The sequence below is a fragment of the Lactuca virosa genome, chromosome 7 (genome assembly GCF_052849685.1).
Source record: "Lactuca virosa cultivar CGN04683 chromosome 7, Lactuca_virosa_CGN04683_v6, whole genome shotgun sequence".
Lineage (NCBI taxonomy): Eukaryota > Viridiplantae > Streptophyta > Magnoliopsida > Asterales > Asteraceae > Lactuca > Lactuca virosa.
The window spans coordinates 71,082,914-71,100,420 of NC_136432.1; the positions used below are offsets into that span (position 1 = coordinate 71,082,914).

Consider the following 17,507-nt stretch of genomic DNA (forward strand, 5'->3'; position numbering starts at 1 on the left):
TGGATTAGAAAAGTAACCTTCCTTGGTCACGTGGTTAGCGAGGAAGACATACACGTGGACCCTTCCAAGATCAAAGCGATTGAGAATTGGTCAGCACCAAGGACGTCCATAGAAATCCGTCAGTTCTTGGGTCTCGCTGGCTACTATTGAAGATTTATCCAGAATTTCTCCAGAATTGCTAAGCCTTTAACCACCCTGACTCAGAAAGGTGTAACCTTTAGTTGGGGAGAAAAGCAAGACTCTACGTTTCAAGCATTGAAGCAGGCCCTATGCAGCACACCTATCTTGTCCCTGCCCGAAGGGAAGGAGGATTTCGTTGTCTACTGTGATGCATCCAAGCAGGGCCTAGGCTGTGTGCTCATGCAGCGATGAAAGGTTATTGCCTATGCCTCGAGACAGCTAAAAACACACGAAGTCAATTATACAACTCACGATCTAGAGTTGGGAGCAGTGGTCTTTGCATTAAAGATTTGGAGACATTATCTCTACGGAACCAGGTGCACTGTCTTCACCGACCATAAGAGCCTACATCATATCTTTGATCAGAAAGAGTTGAACATGAGATAGCGGTTATGGGTAGAGCTACTCAGTGATTACGATTGCGAAATACGCTATCATCCCGGCAAGGCCAATGTAGTAGCCGATGCCCTCAGCCGAAAAGAGTATTCAGGTCGTAGAGTGAAGGCACTGACAATGACCATCCATTCCCATTTATCCGCTCAAATCAGAGAGGCTCAGTTGGAAGCCTTAAAACCAGAGAACATGTCGGATGAAGCCTTGAGAGGAATGGAAAAGAACTTTGAGGTCAAGGGAGACGGAGTATACTATTTCATGAACCGGATCTGGACCCCGAGGTACGGTGGTCACAGGGAGGTTATCATGAACGAAGCTCACAATACTAGATACTCCGTTCACCTAGGTTCAGATAAGATGTATCTGGATCTTAAACAACTCTATTGGTGGCCGAACATGAAAGCAAAGATCGCTACCTTCGTGGGCAGGTGCTTGACTTGCGCCAATGTGAAGGTAGAATATCAAAAGCCCTCAGGTCTACTTCAACAGCCGGAAATACCTGAGTGGAAGTGGGAAAGAATTACAATGGATTTCATCACTAAATTTCCCAAGTCTCCGAGTGGGCACGACGCCATCTAGGTAATTGTCGATCGACTACCTAAATCCGCCCACTTCCTGCCAATCAAAGAAAACTTTAAAATGGAGAGGTTGACACGAATCTACATTCAAGATATAGTCCGTCTGCATGGTGTACATGTGTCCATTATCTCTGATCGGGATAGCAGGTTTACCTCGAGATATTGGCAGTCACTGCAGAAGGCTCTTGGAACTAAGCTGGATATGAGCACAACTTACCATCCACAGACAGATGGGCAGAGTGAGAGAACCATTCAAACATTGGAAGATATGTTGAGAGCCTGCGTCATCGACTTCGGCATGTCGTGGGACACTCATTTACCCTTGCTCGAATTTTCCTAAAACAACAGATACCATACCAGCATCAAGGTTGCGCCGTTCGAAGCCCTCTATGGCCGTAAGTGCAGATCCCCTCTGTGTTGGACTGAGGTGGGTGACACACAACTAGTCAAGGGTCAAGTCTCCGATAGCACTCTCACGGGCCCAGAAATCATCCGAGAGACTACTGAAAAGATCATACAAATCCGGGAACGACTAAAAGCTTCAAGAGATAGACACAAGAGTTACGCCGATAAAAGACGAAAACCCTTGGAGTTCCAGGTTGGTGACCGTGTTCTTCTGAAGGTCTCACCCTGAAAAGGCATGATACGCTTCGGAAAGCGTGGAAAACTGAATCCGAGATACATACGACCATTCGAGATCCTTGCTAGGATCGGTCCCGTAGCATACAAACTTCGCCTACCACGAGAACTTAGCAATGTACATCCTGTCTTCCACGTGTCAAACCTAAAGAAGTGTCTGTCCGAAGACACACTTGTGATACCCCTCGATGAGATCGAACTAGATGAGAGCTTATACTTCGTAGAGGAACCCGTAGAAATCATGGATCGGGAAGTAAAGAGAACGAAACAAAGCCGTATCCCGATAGTGAAGGTTCGCTGGAATGCCAAGCGGGAACCTGAATTCACTTGGGAGCGCGAAGATTCAATGAAACAGAAGTACCCTCATCTATTTCTGAGTCCATGATTTGTATTCAGAGTTTGAATTTCGGGACGAAATTCCCTCTAACGGGGGAATGATGTGACAACTCGAAACTTTTTCCGTTTTCATTAACCAATTTCCGTTAATAAACTTTGAATTTTATTAAGTTCCCGTCAAACTTCTTGGTTTAGAAAATCATATAGTTTTACATAATTAAATTTATATACGAGTCGGAACCAACAATCGCGCGAAAAACCTGAATCTTCTTGAAAAATCAAACGGTTCTCGGCCTGACTGAGTTTACGGCCGTAAACCCGTGTACGACCAAACACTCGTTTACGGCCAGCGTCTGGTGGACCCCACCACCGACCACAAAACCCCTATAAATACGAGACCCTACCCCTCATTTACACTTTTCTGGACGGACACTCTCCTTCTCTCTCTAAAATCTCGACCGTACACCCCAAAAACACCCTCATTCTTCCGAGAATCACCAAAAATCACCGTTGGGAGTCATTTCGGAACATCTAAAACACGTTTTTCATCGAATCCATCAACCTTGTTCTTGAGTGTACGGCCGTACACCCTTCAAATATGCAAATCTTCATTGACCGCACACCAGTTCACGGCCGTACACACTTCAAAGGCCGTACACCATTCAAGAACCTGTTCACGGCCGTACACCCTGTTCACGGCCGTACACTTGTTCACGGCCGTAAACCCTATTCACGGCCATACACACCTTTCCTAAGTGGTGCATTAGACTGAAAATCCACTTTCCTCGATTCAATCAAGTCTCGATAACATTCCTTAACCGAAAACAAGTGTTTTCTAACACTTTATCTAACAAAATCACTAATTTAGATACATATATGTATTTAATTGTTATTAGGATTCCGTTAAGTGCCACACGCTACAAATCGAGGGTCTTCATTCCAGTTCGTTGATTCGACGTTTGCACACAACTAACTGTGAGTTCATACCCATATGTCTTTACTGTTTTAACGTTTTCAAGGGGGAATACAAGTCAAACATAAATGATTTTGTGAAACTTATACAAAAAGGATTTCAATAAACTTAAAACGGATGCAAATTGATACAATCATATAGTTTCTATACTTTTATAAAATATGTAGATATTTTATCCCTTTTGTATTATGCAGAGCATAAGGGAAGTTTTCATCATAATCACAGAACTTTCAATGTAAAACATGAACTGAATGCATGAATGAACATATAAACTATAATAGGTATAGTTTATGGAACAATTAACATATCAATGTACAAAACATAGATTCAATGCAACCAGATATATAAACTATATAATGTGTAGTTTATGAGATATATTGACAGTAAGTTAAATTCAATGGATTCATTTTATTCTACATGTAATCGTTAGTATAGCATTTTATGAGTAAGCATTCTTCGCGTACTTACTTAAGTACTAACAAAAGCCCTGAGATTATAACCAAAGTCTCCTGGAGGGAGAACGTGAGTTTGTGTATAGATCTATACGGGATTGACAATCCCGCACCATAACTGTTAGCTACAGTTAGGCCGGCAGGCCTGGGTGACAAAGTCATTTCGATTCCGACGCCTGAAGAATGTCGTTCAGGCAATTCAATGGTCAAGTATGGTTATAACAACTCATAAATTTGATACTAAGAATATACGATTAATGTACGAACGGTAATACCTTAAATTAGATTGATTATAAAGTAATAGAAGTACAATACATATTAAAGTTTTCATATAAAAAGAGGTTTCTTATACAATCAAACAATGAACAACACATTCAATGGTAACTGTACATATGAAATATTACGAAATGAGATTCAGTAACAAAATACACATGTTAGAAAATAATGGATTTTCTTGGAAGTATACGAATACAATCATTGATTCATTAACCGATTTTCCTCTCAAAAACATGCTTATGAACTCACCAGCTTTACGCTGATACTCTTTCAAAACTGCTTGTATTCTCAGGAAATCAGTAGACAGGTACCTCCTGGAGTTTTGAGAAGACGGAGCGTATAGAGTCTCGTCTTTTACTTTTGTCATACTTTTGATGTCTATAAACATGAATCAAACCGATGTAAATATTTTACTTAATTAATGTAATGGTTGTGTTTACTTTGATTACTGTAATGCAATGGTTGTGATACTACATATGACGTCTTCCACCCCCGAACGTTTCCGCCGTTTCGGTTTGGGGGTGTGACATAAATTAAGACTAATTCCTTGTTCACATGTATATGTGAGTCAAGTGAAGGACTAGGGTATCGGATACACTGGGTGTGCGCTGATCAAGATCCACCACAAAGATCGATAAGACTATTCGTCATGATTTACTAAAGTTTAGTAAACATGGTTATGATTACAAGTTTAAGTATAATTCTGAAACATTGGAAAAGGTTCAATGTATGGCAAAACGAATGAGAAGAATCAAATTAGGCAGAAAGATAAAAATTTCTCCAATCTGAAAAGATAGGAGAGTACTTTAGTATCGTGTTTTATGATCATCTTAATGTTTATGGAAAAACCATATCACATTTGATCCTCTAAAGACATCTTAGTGCATATTTATGGCTAAGAAGAGGAATCGTGAATTGTTGAAATAGTTTAAATCAAGAAGATGAGTCATACTTCGTTCCCAAAACAAGTCTTAGAGTAATACTCCAAGATTGTAACCTTGAGTGACATGATCTTAAGAAAGGTTTAAAACACTTATCAAATGTAGAGTAAAAGTTTTCTACTCTTGTACATTTGAAATTGGTAAGTTGTGATGTTTTGGATAAAACAAAGACCAACTAAGGCCAATTGTGTGAAGTGTTTGTCTTGATTAGGATCCGCACTAACTCTTGAATATTGGTTTCTCAAGTAATGTTCCTTGACAAAGTGAATCATATATGTCAAGAGGTCAGTGGGTGTCTTAAAGATCTTGTCAAGTTTCAAGAACTAATCAAGAATAAACCTATTGTTAATCACTAGCACACGACTTGAGGTTTATAACCTATCGTGTTGACATATTCTTGTTTCTGTGCCCATTCCAGTTAAAGTTGACTATGCGTGTGAGTTCTGAGAGTTCTCAATTGGTTGCATAACAACCTGGAAGCAATGGTAGGCACTTGTGCTACTAGGTGGCAAGAAATTAAGATTGAACAAGTTCAGTCCATATGAGTTTGGATTTATCACTAACCATGTCTTGTGATTATGGTCATGACAAATTCACATAGATAGGAACACACACACCATAAAATCTATGTGAGGAAACGCTTTCATAAGTAGATTTTAAGGAGATAGCAGTTGTGATATTTGCATTCTCAAATTCGATTATGATTATGACATTCCTTTTCATAATTCGAAATGTGAGAAATAGCAAAAGGTCTAAACACTGGAGACTTATTGTTGTAAGTTCTTAAATTGTTTAGACACACATGTGAGCTATCTGAGGAAAGGTGTATAAGTTTGAGATGCCTAGATAAAGTCTGATTAAAGCATCCCATATAAGAAATATGAACTTTGGTAAGAAAGTCAACAAAGTGTTGATTTCTAGAAGTCCAGCTGATTTCTGAGTACATGTCAAAGCTAGTGGGAGCATAAGTGTTATGCTAATAAGGATGTAATTTTTATGCTAGTGGGAGCATAATTATTATGGTAAGTTTTGCAAGTTAGCAATGTTAGTTATAAAAAACAAAGGTTTCAAATCGCAAAGTTGCAGGGTTTGAAAAGTTGTTTTGCTATAATTAAGGGAGAGGAATTTATACTTTATTTCAATTCTAAAAGCTTAGATTGAGATTTTAAGCAAATTTAGTCAAATATATATGAATGTTATGTTGGAATGGTTCAACATAAGGAAATTCTATATATGGAAATGTTAATTGCGTTCTCAAAATTTGATTATGATTACGACATCTCTCTTCATAATCAAAATTGTGAGAACATGGCAAATAGAAATATTATAGCAAAAAACTGATTGAGTATCATGTCTTTATGTTAGACATTATAAATCGTATCCCATATGCTTCAGGTATAAGATCGATTGCATATGCTATAATATTCTCGTGTTCTAAATTTTCAAATGCCTAGGGCATTTAGAGGGAAAAGAATAGAACCGGATATGACTAAAGTGGTTAAACAACGTTTAAGGACAATCTAAGGTTCACCAAGGATTGGTCTCTTAAGGACAGTTGGAAGTATAATAATGGAAGGACCGTATTGACATTATTATTAATAGACAGGAGTCTATTAATAATGAGTTGCCGTATGGAAAATATGGAATTTTTCCATATTGGGAGTTGAAGAATAGACGAAAAAGTTAGAAACTTTTATGCAAGAAGGATGTTCAAAGGAATGTACTTTGAATTTGAGACTTCATTTCCATGGAATTGTCTTGTAACAATCTCCAAAAGAATATTTTGTAATATCATTGGTCAAGTCTCTGTGACTTTTGGTACCTAGACATTACAAAAGAATCATTGCATGATAGTTTAGAATCTAACACTTTCTAGTAGTGACAAGAATTTGGAATTCTTACACTTGCAATAAGAATTTGGAATTTTGAAATGAGCATCATTGAAATGTTTTTCAATTGATCTATTTCATAAAGTAAGGACCATAGACAAACATAGTGTGCATGCTTGGTGCATGACATAACTATTGTTTAGACAAACATAGTGTGGATGCTTGGAGCATGGCATAACTATTGTTTTAATTCAAGTATTAAGTTGATTATTCGAAACATTATACAATGAATAATGAGTAATCGATATGACTCAAAAGTTTTTGGGCCATATAGGATTAGTATTATTCTTGTGTTTCACTTTGCATGTTTTGACTTCCAGAATAACTAGGTTATTCAAACCGTCCACAGTCGATCATACTTTGGAAGTAGGTATTGAGGCAAGACTGTCATGAATGGGTCTGTAGTTTGTCTAGGACATAGCTGTAGTGTTCATGAGTGCTCCTGGAATAAGATTCGAGTAATGGATTCAACCCACGCTCATTTGAATCACTTCAAGGATTTTATCACGAGTGATCATGAGACGATAATATCTTATATTCTTGAAACGGAGACATGTGAGTTGTAGTTGCAAGTCGGTTGCACATTGACATATGTAAACGCACCAGTAACTTGGATGTTATAAAACATATTGTTGAGTGTAATTTGATGAGTAAGTACAAGCGAGCATTTGGGTTGAAGTTTATCCGTTCCTTTTACCCCATGTGGATAAAAGCGATATCTGTGGGCCCTCGATGATTTAGTGATGACATCAGCCTGCACTGATTTGATTTGTTCAATTAGTCGGTCGTCATAAATCGGAAATCGGGAAACAACAGATGGACAGAAAGAATGATTATAATCCATGTCTCAGTCCATATGATATCTAGAATGGAGGAATATATGATCCCTTATCTAATAGACACGTCATTGACTAGGTCAGAGTTCGACAGCGACTTTTAAGAGCTACGATTGCTAGTCGGGTTGGAGTCATGCTTGCAATAATAGTTATTTGACTTATCCAAGTGAGAGACTGTTGGATTAGGTGTCTAAGCCCATAACTATTATTGGTATGTACTTGACCCGAAAGTAGCATGGTCCATTTGGGTTGCATGGCATCAGAGCAATTTGGATAGACTTTTGTGAGAAGAGGATATTTATGATTTATTAATATATTATAAGTTCTAATATATTAATATGAAATCATATTATTTAATTAGTATTGATCAAGAATTAGTTTGGAATTAATTTTGTGATCAAAAGAGACTAATTAAATAAATGGAGATTGATTTGGTAAATCATTCATTCTTATAAACTGGGCTTATGATCCATAGTTCTTCATGTTGGGCTAAACCCATGTGGTGACCCCATGGATACTCCATGGAGGTTAAAACCCATGGATCATGAGGAATGTGGAAAGTCATGAGTTACATGGTGTAACCCTAATATGCACACTATATAAGAAACCCCAAGGCTCATGAAATTGGGACTAGTGGTTACCTAACCCTTTTAAGGGACAAGAAGTGAGGGCTAGCCGATTTGTGAAGCAAGTGTTCTTTTCTCAAGTTATTCCAATTGTTGGTGGTGTTGTGTGATTCCATTTAAGGTGCAACACTTGGGGCACTAAGTTCTTAAAGGTCCAAGGCATCCAACTACAACAAAAGGTATGTTTTCTAACTTGTTTTATTACCCAAGTATCAAAGTTTTGTATGCTAGTTAGGGTAATACCTTAGAAAGTTCAATTTGCATGTATAATAGAGAAAACATAGATCCAAGGTATTTAGGGTTGCATGCACACCTTAGGAGTGTTAGAATGCTAAAAACCCAACACATATACGCTCAGCGTACACACGTACGCAGGGGATACTCCCCCGGGCTTATTTACGAAAATGCCACTAGGGACCAAAATGCAACACAAATAAATTATGGGGGTTAAAATTAGAAGTACCTTAACATCAGAATGTTACAATTTGTCTGCCATTAGAGAGAGCAGATTTCTCAACACTAACCAACGAACCAATAACAACAATAAGAAGATTGGCCAAAAGCTTACCAATAATTTTATACTTACAACTTATAAGACTTATAGGTCTAAAATCAGAAGTAAACTTTGGGTCCTTCACTTTAGGGATGATAGCAATGAAAGATGAGTTACATCTAAATGAATTTGCTTCCGATTTTGAAAACACATAACAAGTCTGAACACATCTTCTTTTATAATTTTCCAATAACGTTTAAAAAAGGCAAACGTAAAACCATCAGGGTTAGGAGCTTTGTCAGAACCACAATCCCATACCGCCATCTTAATCTCTTCAATAGTAAAAGGAGCATCAAGAAAAGAGATATGATCCGCCGAAAGTTTGGAAAAACTATTCGACATTATAGAAGGTCGTGAAATACTTTCGACTTTAAAACGAGACCGTAAATGATCATAAAATTCAGTATTCACATGAACTGGATCATCAATCCATAAACCATCTTTCATTATCCCCCGAATAGTTGTCTGCCTCCTCCTACGATTAATAGCTGCATGAAAGAATTTTGAGTTTTTGTCACCTTCAACACCCCATTTAATTTTAGCTTTTTGAGCTAAGTCAAGATTTTCCAAATGTTCCAAATCTCTTAACTTTTTAAAACATTGAAATCTATTTTGTATCTCCTCATCGGACACCACTGCTTGTGAAATATGCTCATCGATAGCCATACTATCATCATTTAATTTCTTTTTGGTCACTTCATTTGCTTGTCTTCTTTCTCTATTCCACTTCTTAAAATTATTTTTAAGAAATTGTAACTTTTTCTTAAAAATAACCATGTCATTCGACACACCCACAGTAGGATTCACCCAAGACTCTTTAACGATACTATCAAACTCATTTAACTCAAACCAAGAATGGTACAATCTGAAAGGAATAGGTATCTAACTAAGTTTTTCTCAAAAAAAGAATAGGATTATGATCCGAAATTCCTTTATCAAGAATCAAAGCTGAGATTTGGAAACTTCTCAAACACCCCTTCTGAAATCAAGAATCGGTCCAATTTTGACATCTTTGTACCCTAGACATTAGCCCACGTGAATGACTTGCCACATAAAGGCATGTCATTTAGCTCTGATTCAGCTATAAACTGATTAAACTCTCTAGCATCTAACTCATTGAACACCGATCCTAATCTTTCCGAAGCATCTCGCACTTCATTAAAATCTCCCATGACTACAATCTAATTTTCATTATCATGAAACAACCTTAAAAGTGACCGCCATATGAATCGTTTCCCGGTTTTCAACCCAAATTTTCTATTTTTATTTATTCAAGTATATCATAGTATAATTACATTATGTAGAAACATGTTGCGAATACATGTGTGTCAGTCGAACCTTGCCCTTCTCACAAATCACTAAAGTACCTGAAAAACATTTATATTCAATTGGGTAAGCACGAAACTTAGTGAGCTCCCCAAAATATCATATATCACAATACATATTCATGCATACAATCAATGGCTCTTGATCTTAAGGTGAAACATAGTGTAAAAGTTTGGCAACAACAATGTTGGAACCACTATGGATTAGTTACATTCTTCGAGATTTAAAGGTGAAATTCAAAATTCCAATTTCATTATGGTGCAACAATAAAGTTGCTATTCACATCACAGAGAGTCAAATGTTTCATGAGAGAACGAAACACTTAGATATTGATTGTCATCTAGTAAGAGATCAATTCAAGATTGGTATTGTCATGCCAAAATACATTTCAACTAACAAACGACTAGTTGATATGTTTACAAAAGATCTATGTGGGCCTTAATTTTATTTTTTATTATCCAAGTTGAATCTTGATGGCATTCACCAAGGTTCAACTTGAATGGATGATGTTGCAATTTAGACACATATAAACAATTGATTAGAGAAGTTAGTTAGAGGCACTTAGTTTGTTATTTCTCCTGTAATATTGTAACACCCGCAGATTCGGGCTAGTCAATTAAGATATAATAAATGTTAAAAATGACTTTTTGATAGAAGATTATTTAGGATAACTAATCTTAACCAAATTTATAGAATATGTCACAAGGATTCTGTACATATAAAGAACGTTGAAATCCGACTTCGTATGAAGAATTTATGCTTCTTCGGAGTTTCACGATTAAACCGGCACGAATCTGCGTATTGTAAAATGTAAATTTTTGATACATTACTTTTTATCCTAAGTGGTCTAAATGACAGTCGTAGTGTTCGTTAAACTGAGAGCGTGCATATAGAGAGCGTCCCGATCTGACTTCATTAGAGGAAGTTATGATTTTTCTAAAATTCAGCGTAGCAGTATACAACACAAAAATCGAATTTTAGAGATCGATTTTTAGCCAAAATGATCTAAAAAGAATTGAAGATCTCGTTAATAGGAGATCAACAATAAAAAGACAGTCAAAAACGGAGTTCGTACGTAGAAGTTATGAATTTTACACGATTATTAGCAATGTAATCTTCTCAGACTGTTAAATTTAAGAGCGGTCGAGAATTAGTTGACAAAGTCAAAAGGAAAGTTGCAGGACATGGAAATACCTACGCATGGATATAAAGAACGTAAAAAACGGAGCTTGTATGCAAAAGTTATGAATTTTTGAAGATTGAAGTTTTACCAGCGTTTTTGCTTGTTGCCCACGCAAGTACGCTGGGCGTAACACTAAAGTACGTTGGGCGTACACCGAAATTATGATGGGCATAATCGCTGCTGGCAGCCTATAAATAAGTGGTGAAAATCCCTCATTTTCTCACATCTTTCAAATCCAATTGCTCATATACTTCTTTCTTCTTGAGTCCAAGTTCTTCTAGTCCTTAAGGGTGTTTAGCAAGGCTCTAGGCATCAAAGAGCCCGACAAATAGAAGCTCTCGAGCCGGAGTTATGCCAGCACAATTTCCCGGTTTCCGCTAAAACTTTTGTAAGTTAGATGCACTTACTACACTTTAAGTGTAACTTATGTTTAAGTTCATTATCGTTATTATGAACCTATAAACAAGATTTATCAGTGATTCCAAGTCGTTATATTGATTGATCCACTTACGGGGATGATGACAAGGCTAGATTTAGTGAGGTGTTTAAAGTGGGATGTCCAAACAGTATACTCTATCTACCAAATGGACCACACCTCCGATATGATCTTACATGGTTGTCCCTTATCAACTTAAATTAATGATGAATATAGACTAATAATTAGTCACAAGAAATACTAGACTAAGACTTATTGATAATGATACTAGGTTACGTCAATGAAAAAGTCAATTGCTAGAAGCGAAGCGTTGTCTGAGTTTCGAGTCATCACTTAAACAAGTGAGTGCATAGTTACTTTCATCTTACACATAGATATGAAGTATTTAAGATAATTACATGCTATATGTGCCTATTATCTGTGTTCCTGATTTCTATGCTAGATAACGATTTATACTTGGTTTACTCGATTTAAACTGTATATGTATTTTTATACCTATAAATATAGTGGGTAAAGATGGGTAGATGAAAGATGATATAGATGATGAGAGATGAAAGATGAAATAGATGATGAGAAGCCTTGACTTTAAAGATGATCTATTCGTCTGGCAGAGTATAGATGACGACCACATACTATTGTAGATAGTACAGTGGAACACTAGCAGACTCCCAACTTGTAGGTATATTTGAACTAAGTGTTCACCAGGTGTACTCCATCCCCCACCCCCACCCCCACAGTTGTCTTATTGACATATATTGCTAAGAAATCACATAAGCATTATTGTCTATCCCGAAGATGATCCTTAGGATAGGTCCCTTGAATTAGATGCTTTAGGGACAAAAAGTGAGGATAACGGGAATGGGTAATCGGGTTGAATGATTTGATGAAAATATATAATAAAAGAATTTAATTATTATGGGTTGAAAACCCTATGTGCTCACCAGGCTCCCAAGCTTGACCCACTCAGTTTTTTGTATTACAGATAGTGGCACGAGAGCACATGTGTTATGATCAGATGATAGATTTATGGATTATAGGTCAATAGAATGATAAATGTTTGTAAGGCATGTATTATTTCTATTTATGTTTATGTACTGTAATGACGATGACATCCCAACGTTTTTAATATAAATACAATACATTTCTTCGGAAATGCTATAATAATATTATTATCATGCTTTTGGAAACAAAATCCACAATATTATTCTTCAAAATGGATACTCTGATTTAAATAAACATAAACAAATCGGTTTTTTCTGGCCATTAAATTGGTATGTCACAAATATCATTGTACTTCTATGTATATATAGGAACAAAGTATCAATAAACAAAGTCATCTTTTTTTTCCTTCTTTTTACTCTGTTATTTTGTTAGAAAAATTCAATACCATTTTAGCATTATCATCAATGAATACAATGTTAATTTCTTTTATATCTATGTATCATTAATGAATACATTGTTAACTTTATATATATATATATATATATATATATATATATATATATAGAGAGAGAGAGAGAGAGAGAGAGGGGAAGGATCATTTGAGAACTCAAAGTTTCCCGAGAACCAAACCAGGACCGTTAGATCAAAATAATAGAAGGCTAGGATCATTTGTGGCATTTTTGTAAATACTTGAAAAAAAATAACACTGGGGCATTGATAATTAAATGATTCAGGGGCATTTTAGTGATGAATTACCCTGAATCAGGTAAACCCCGTCCATATCTCTCTCTCTCTCTCTCTCTCATCCCACCTCCTACCGTCACATCGCCTCCAAAGACGACCCTCGCTCATGTTCTTCCTCAGCGTCATTATCTTTTGTCGCCGTTGATCTGGCAATTGGAATCGATTCCTCGCATGGATCTTATGAGTATCATCAGGAAACGCTTGATAATCTCCAAACTGCCATGGATAACATCGATATTCTCTGTGCAGTTATGCTCGATACCAAAGTAAGTCGTCTCTATTCTCTACTAGATCTCCACTAATCGATCGATTGTTTGCAATCTGTTTTTTGCATCATCTACACAGCAATGTCTAATTCTTTTAAGTGTTTATGCATCTGATATGGATCTAATTTTGACTTCGGTGGTAAAATTGAATACTTCTGATATTGATTCTATCACTAAATGGTGTTCAAAAGTATAATCTAGTTCCCAATTATGTTGGGAGGTTGACTTTTTCATTATCATTTGATGACCACATATAGTGCTTCTTAATTTGAAGCATATCTTCAAAAGTTGTTCGTGGTCATTGAGATTGTGACCTAAATCTAATCTTGATACACACCTGTGCTATTCTATTTCATGTTCAAAGCCATTTCATGTTCTACAATCACTAATGCTACTGGTGTTTGCTTCGCAGTTGTAGAAACCGTCGTATGCAAACACCGCATCGTATCCAAACCCAGGTCAGATTACATATTTCTTTTCTACAGTTGTTTGATTTCATAACCGTTTTCATCTTCTAGTTGGACTACATTTGAAAGGGTTCTTTAATATATGTTTCTAGGGCTTTCCTGATCATACTATAACTCCCAGGGGGTGTGTGGATACATATCAAAACTCTAAACTTATTATTGTGATTTGAAGTTCAATATCAATGTTAGAGTGTTCGGGAAACTGATTATGATTCCGATTGTTGATTAGCTAAGGTCAAAATAATCAGATGTTGAGATTAATTTGAAATCACCCAGCCATCCCTCTAAGTCACAATTACTGTTTAATCTACCTTGTACAGAGGAGCTGTTCACAGAGATGGGGATTATCACCGAGCTGTTCATGTGTGGATTTTTGCTGAAAGTACACAAGAACTTCTTCTACAACGACGAGCTGATTGCAAGGATTCATGGCCTGGATTATGGGATATCTCTAGTGCTGGTCATATATCTGTTGGGGATTCATCCCTTATCACTGTTAGGTAAATTATTGAACTCTCATGGAAGCAAATTTTGGATCTAATCATGGATATAAGTAACTAACTCATTGTTATATGTTTATTGTTTGCAGGAGAGAGCTTCAAGAAGAGCTTGGTCTGACACTCCCAAATGATGCCTTTGAATTACTTTTTGTTTTCCTGCAACAGAGGTAGACTTTACTTTCTTATTAACAGGTTTTTCATTAAGCTACAGCGATTAAATGTTTTGATTTCCATTCCATGACTTGCTATTATTGTAAATTTGTAATTGCAGTGTCACAAATAATGGTAATTTCATTAATAATGAATTCGATGATGTTTATCTCGTTACAACAGTATCCCCAATTCCCTTGGAGGCTTTTACTCTTCCGGTGAAGTATAATTCAATCATTTTTTATTTTGAGAATATATACCAAACTTTTATAAAGTTGTTATTGAAAATTTGAAATCTAAACATGTGCTTGTTCTTTTTCTTTCAGGAATCTGAAGTTTCTGTTGTTAAGTATATCTCCATTGAGGAGTATAAGCAGGCCCTTGCTAAAGAAGATCCTAAGTATGTTCCCTACAGTCTAGAGGGGCAATATGGTCAACTTTTTGACATAATTATGAAAAGGTACCATTGCAATGTGGAAGCACCGAGTTTGGATCTTCAAAAGAAGATCAATCGTTATGCTCCTATGTCACTTACTGCAGAGGTTTCATAATTGTATTCTCACTTTAGCATCAAATTTACTACAATATGAATTATTTTTTAATATGAATCTTTATTTTTTTTCCACAGTTGACCGGTTTGACCAAGGAGGACAAGGAAGCATTAGTGTTACTCATTCATGCTGCAAGAATGATGGATGATATTTTCCACCAGCAGGTTTTGTTCAGCAATCCATCTCTAAGAGAATGGTTAAAGGGGAATGCTCATAAGTCTCATTTTGACAAATTGAAATGGAGTTATTATTCAGTAAACAAAAGCCCATGGTAAGACCCTGTTCTTCAAATACCTTATAAGACCACTCATCATATCTTTGGTATTTGCGTAAATTAAGGTTATTTGGTTTTGTAGGTCTTGCCTTGATGAAAATGAAGCATTTTTGACGACTGCAGACTCTGCAATTAGATTACTTCCGGAATCAACAAAGTCGATTCCAGGTTGGAATGGAATTGAATACAAGGCTGCCTTTTCCATGAAGAAACCATCTGGTGCAAATTTCTACCCCTCATACATGGATAAAATGGTAAAGTTTTTTATTTTTACAAGTGGCAAAATTGTAGATTATTGCTTGTTGACTCAGATGAGACAAAAAGTACAAATTTTCCCCAACAAGAAGGTGTGAAAAAGATGTTAAATTTCATTTTCCCAATTGCAGGTGACCATGCTGCAAGGATATTTAACCCTGGAGCTGTAACATCAGGCTACAAAACAAAACAGGTAATAAAAAATCATTTCCCCTTTTATTTAAAAAAAATCGTTATAAATCTACAGTTATTCACATTACTAATCACATGTTATTAGTAATGTGAATCGTTATGGTACTGTGTATTATTAATCACATGTTATTCATACGTTATTCACATATGAATCACATGTAATTCATATATGAATTAGATTTGATTCACATGTAATTTACATATGAATTACATGTGATTCACATGTAAATCACATATGAATTACATGTGATTCACATGTAAATCACATATGTGTTATATGTGATTCACATGTAAATCATATGTGATTTACATGTGAATCACATATAACACATATGCGATTTACATGTGAATCACATGTAAATCATATGTGATTTACATGTGAATCACATATAACACATATGTGATTTACATGTGAATCACATGTAATTCATATGTGATTTACATGTGAATCACATGTAATTCATATGTAAATTACATATGAATTACATGTGATTCACATGTAAATCACATATGAATTACATGTGATTCACATGTAAATAACATATGTGTTATATGTGATTCACATGTAAATCACAAGTGAATCACATATCAATTACATGTGATTCACATGTAAATCACAAGTGAATTACATGTGATTCACATGTAAATCACAAGTGAATCACATATGAATTACGTCTATATGCACACATGCATTTCGTGTAAGTGTTCTTCGTTAATGAAGCATTCTTGCCAAAGAGTTGATGAAGCATTCGTTAAATTTCATTTTTCTAATTGCAGGTGACCATGCTGCAAGGATATTTAACCCTGGAGCTATAACGTCAGGCTACAAAACAAAACAGGTAATAAAAAATTATTTCCCCTTTTATTTAAAAAAAATCGTTATGAATCTACAGTTATTCACATTACTAATCACATGTTATTAGTAATGTGAATCGTTATGGTTGTTGGATTAGGTGTCTAAGCCCATAACTATAATTGGTATGTACTTGAATTGATAGCAGCACAGTCCTTTTGGGTTGCCCTCAACCTAGCAACTGGACAAGGAAATTATGAAAGGAGAGATATTAATTTATAAGATTAATAAATTAATATATATATAAATGATTTATTAATATGTTAATGGATTAATATATTAATTAGAAATCATTATGTTTAATTAATTGTTAGCCAGAAATTAATCAGAATTGATTTTGGGGTTAAAAGAATTAATTATAAAGTGCAGGGACTAGTTTGCAATTAACTGATAGTTGAATGGAAGGATCCAGAACTCCCTTGGAAGGGGGTGGACGAAAACCCTAGGGGAAACCCTAGAGAATTCGTCCAAGGTGTCCAAGATAAGGCCTTGGGTCTTGCTTAGGCCCTAAGCAAAGGATAACTAGGGTTTTCCCTAAACCCTAGTTCCCTCAACTATTTAAGGAGCCTCCTGGCTCACATTTTGGGTACTGATTTCTTTGGAAGAAACCCTAAGGCCGAAATTGCATACTCTCTGCATCCTCTCTCCTCCAAGTTTCCTTCTTGCTAGTTCTTGGGTGTGATTCCATTAGAGGCA

The 17,507-nt window shown here is 36.0% G+C and overlaps 2 protein-coding genes across 2 annotated transcripts; one reads left to right on the forward strand and one right to left on the reverse strand.

Moving 5' to 3' along the window:
- Nucleotides 1-8,753: 8,753 nt before the first annotated feature.
- Nucleotides 8,754-9,844, reverse strand: LOC145126760 (uncharacterized). Its single transcript, XM_079062064.1, has 2 exons — nt 9,717-9,844; nt 8,754-9,537 (listed from the first exon to the last, which is right to left on the reverse strand). The coding sequence occupies exons 1-2, from the start codon at nt 9,842-9,844 to the stop codon at nt 8,754-8,756; spliced, it is 912 nt and encodes a 303-aa protein (XP_078918190.1).
- A 4,079-nt stretch (nt 9,845-13,923) lies between these two features.
- LOC145126761 (nudix hydrolase 3-like) lies at nt 13,924-16,881 on the forward strand. Its single transcript, XM_079062065.1, has 11 exons — nt 13,924-14,027; nt 14,357-14,536; nt 14,626-14,703; nt 14,808-14,904; nt 15,013-15,228; nt 15,315-15,508; nt 15,594-15,790; nt 15,898-15,959; nt 16,014-16,035; nt 16,736-16,797; nt 16,852-16,881. Exons 1-11 carry the CDS (start codon nt 13,924-13,926, stop codon nt 16,879-16,881), a joined length of 1,242 nt encoding a protein of 413 aa, XP_078918191.1.
- Nucleotides 16,882-17,507: the final 626 nt, after the last annotated feature.